At 49.1% G+C, this 2376-nt stretch overlaps 1 protein-coding gene across 1 annotated transcript in view; it reads left to right on the plus strand.

The window, feature by feature from the left end:
- The first annotated feature begins 683 nt into the window (after positions 1-683).
- Znf786 (zinc finger protein 786) overlaps positions 684-2376 on the plus strand; it is a 13775-nt gene continuing 12082 nt past the window's right edge. The window contains exon 1 of the mRNA XM_005372011.3: positions 684-770. Coding sequence (XP_005372068.2) covers positions 753-770 — 18 coding nt within the window. The 5' untranslated portion in view covers positions 684-752. The remainder of the gene's footprint in view (positions 771-2376) is intronic.

Raw genomic sequence — 2376 nt, forward strand, 5'->3', positions numbered from 1 at the left:
GTTAATTCTCTGGGGATACTGGCTGTGTTCCATTCTCTTTCTCACTGTCTTCCTGTGTTTCCATTTCTCCCATGTCCCTTTTCCTCTGTCTTTCTCCACTTTTGTCCACTTCCTTTAGAATCTAAGGCTTAGATGTTGTGGGTTCTCTGTTCTCACTAGGGCCCACCTGTCCGCTACAGCAGAAGCCTGAGCCTACCTTCATTTTCTAGGGCTTCTCTCATCAAGGGAGGGAACCCCACCCATGCTCAGGTCAGTGGACTGCTCTCAGTCTGAATGAACAGGATGGATGGAAAAACACGCACTTCTGGCCCTGACCAGGTATACCCCTTCTCCCTAGTGGCAATCTGTTCCAAAGGGAGGTCCTTTATCCGGCCATTTCCTTGCCAGTCTTAGTTTCCATCTCCCCGTGTTGATTCCTGAGCCCACTGCAGAGATGGGCCTCGTGGGCCATCTTGTCTCAGAGCCACTCTGGAGGTATGCCCTTCCCTCTTCTCTCTCCTGCTTTCTTTGTCACTGCAGAGAAAAGCGGGCTGTGGCCAGGCGAGGCTCGGGTGTTGACCGAGGCCGCTCCTCCTGCCCGCAGGGGGCGCTGTGGGGCGGAGCGACGGCCGCGATCCACCCCCGCGGGGGCTGGCGCCGGGTTTGGGGCGAGTGGGGGCTGTGGCCTGGGGTCGGGGAGGAGCGGGTTCCCGCCTCGTCGCCGGGGAGCGTGGGCGTCGCCGAGGCCCTGGCTAGGCGTGTCCGCGCTGGCCATGGCAGCACACGCTCGGGTAAGGGCCCCGCGCGGACCGGGCTCAGGGCGGGGGCGGGACCGCGGGCTGCGCGTGCGGCGTGGGGACCCCAACAAAGCCGCGTCCGCGCGCGGCGCTCTCCTGCGCCACCGACGGCAGCGGCTGCCCAGCCTTCTCCCCCGAGAAGAGCGAACGCCATCGGGGTTTGGGTTTCCGAAGGTTGTAGTGGTGTCCTGCGGGTTCACCATGTCATAATTTAGTCTCCGACTGGCGTTCATTTGCGTTCACGTAGAGTGTGTGCGTGTGGGACCTCACGTCAGCAGGGTAGAAAAGGGCAGTAAAACCTGTGTGCTTGGTTATTTTGTGTTTTGTTGAAATCAGGGAGTAGAGGGAATGGCTTTTTTCTTTTTTTTATGCTGGCCTAACTGCTCTATTAAGCATTCTTGAGGGGCCGGAGAGATGGCTCAGTGGTTAAAGAGCATTACCTGCTCTTCGAAGGTCCTGAGTTCAATTCTCAGCAACCACATGGTGGCTCACAACCATCTGTAAAGAGGTCTGGTGCCCTCTTCTGGCCTGCAGGCTTAAACACAGACAGAATATTGTATATAATAAATATATTTAAAAAAAGCATTCTTGATTATTAAATAAGGCGGAGATAAGTAATTCTAAAGCAGCCCTTACTTTCTCACCGAATGTACAACTGTTTACATTCAGGATTGCGTATACAACAGATAGGCAGCACGTTTATAAACAGAGTTTTGAATAAATGGGAGATGGCCACTCCTGTTGATTAAAAAATAAACAATAAAATATTCTTTCATAAATCATTTTCAGTTTCACGATATGACAGATGTTTGTGTGTTAATATAGCACAGTTGCAAAAAAAAAAAAATTCACAATAGTTCTTCCACAGGATATGTTCTCCAACCCCCAGTCGATACCGAAAATGGAGTGTAGTAGGAGCTGTAACACTGTCTTCACTAAGCACTTGCTGTGCGCTATGGCTGCGGAACTCTTGCAGTTTAAACTTTAAAGCCAGACAAAAATCTGGCGTGATTTTTGTTGTTGTTGTTGTTATCATCTTCCACAGCTTCATAGGTTGAAGGTTCATTCTTTCTACAGGTTTTTAGCGACTTTAGCGTAGAAAATTTTTTAAGGTGGGAAAGTGGGAAACTCACTTTTCTCCTGAAGGAAAGAAACACTTTGAAGCTGGACCTGGCAGGACCAGGGGAGGCAGAAGCGAAAGGATTGCTGCAGGATTCGGGCCAGTCAGACCTGGGGAGTGAGACCTTCTCTCAGAAAACAAAACAACTTTACAGCATTTTTTGACATTTTTTTATCTGAATTAGCAATACCTGCGTTTTCACTTTGGTGGCATTATTAAGAAAAGGAAGGGTTTATGAACACATGTATTGATAAGGAAGAGTACTAGATAATTCTTTGTGTAGGGACTGGCCTGTGTTTTCTTAGCTGATAACCACTAGAGGCCAGTAGCACACCTCCTGAAATTTTACAATCAAAACTGTCTCCAGGCTTTGCCTATGTCCCATGGAGGGCAAATTGTGCTGAATGAGAACTGTTAAGCTACTGTTTCTTACAGAAGAAACTGGACAGAAGTAGATATGAAATTTTCATTCTTTTTTTT

Source organism: Microtus ochrogaster, unplaced genomic scaffold (genome assembly GCF_000317375.1).
Source record: "Microtus ochrogaster isolate Prairie Vole_2 unplaced genomic scaffold, MicOch1.0 UNK153, whole genome shotgun sequence".
Classification (NCBI taxonomy): domain Eukaryota; kingdom Metazoa; phylum Chordata; class Mammalia; order Rodentia; family Cricetidae; genus Microtus; species Microtus ochrogaster.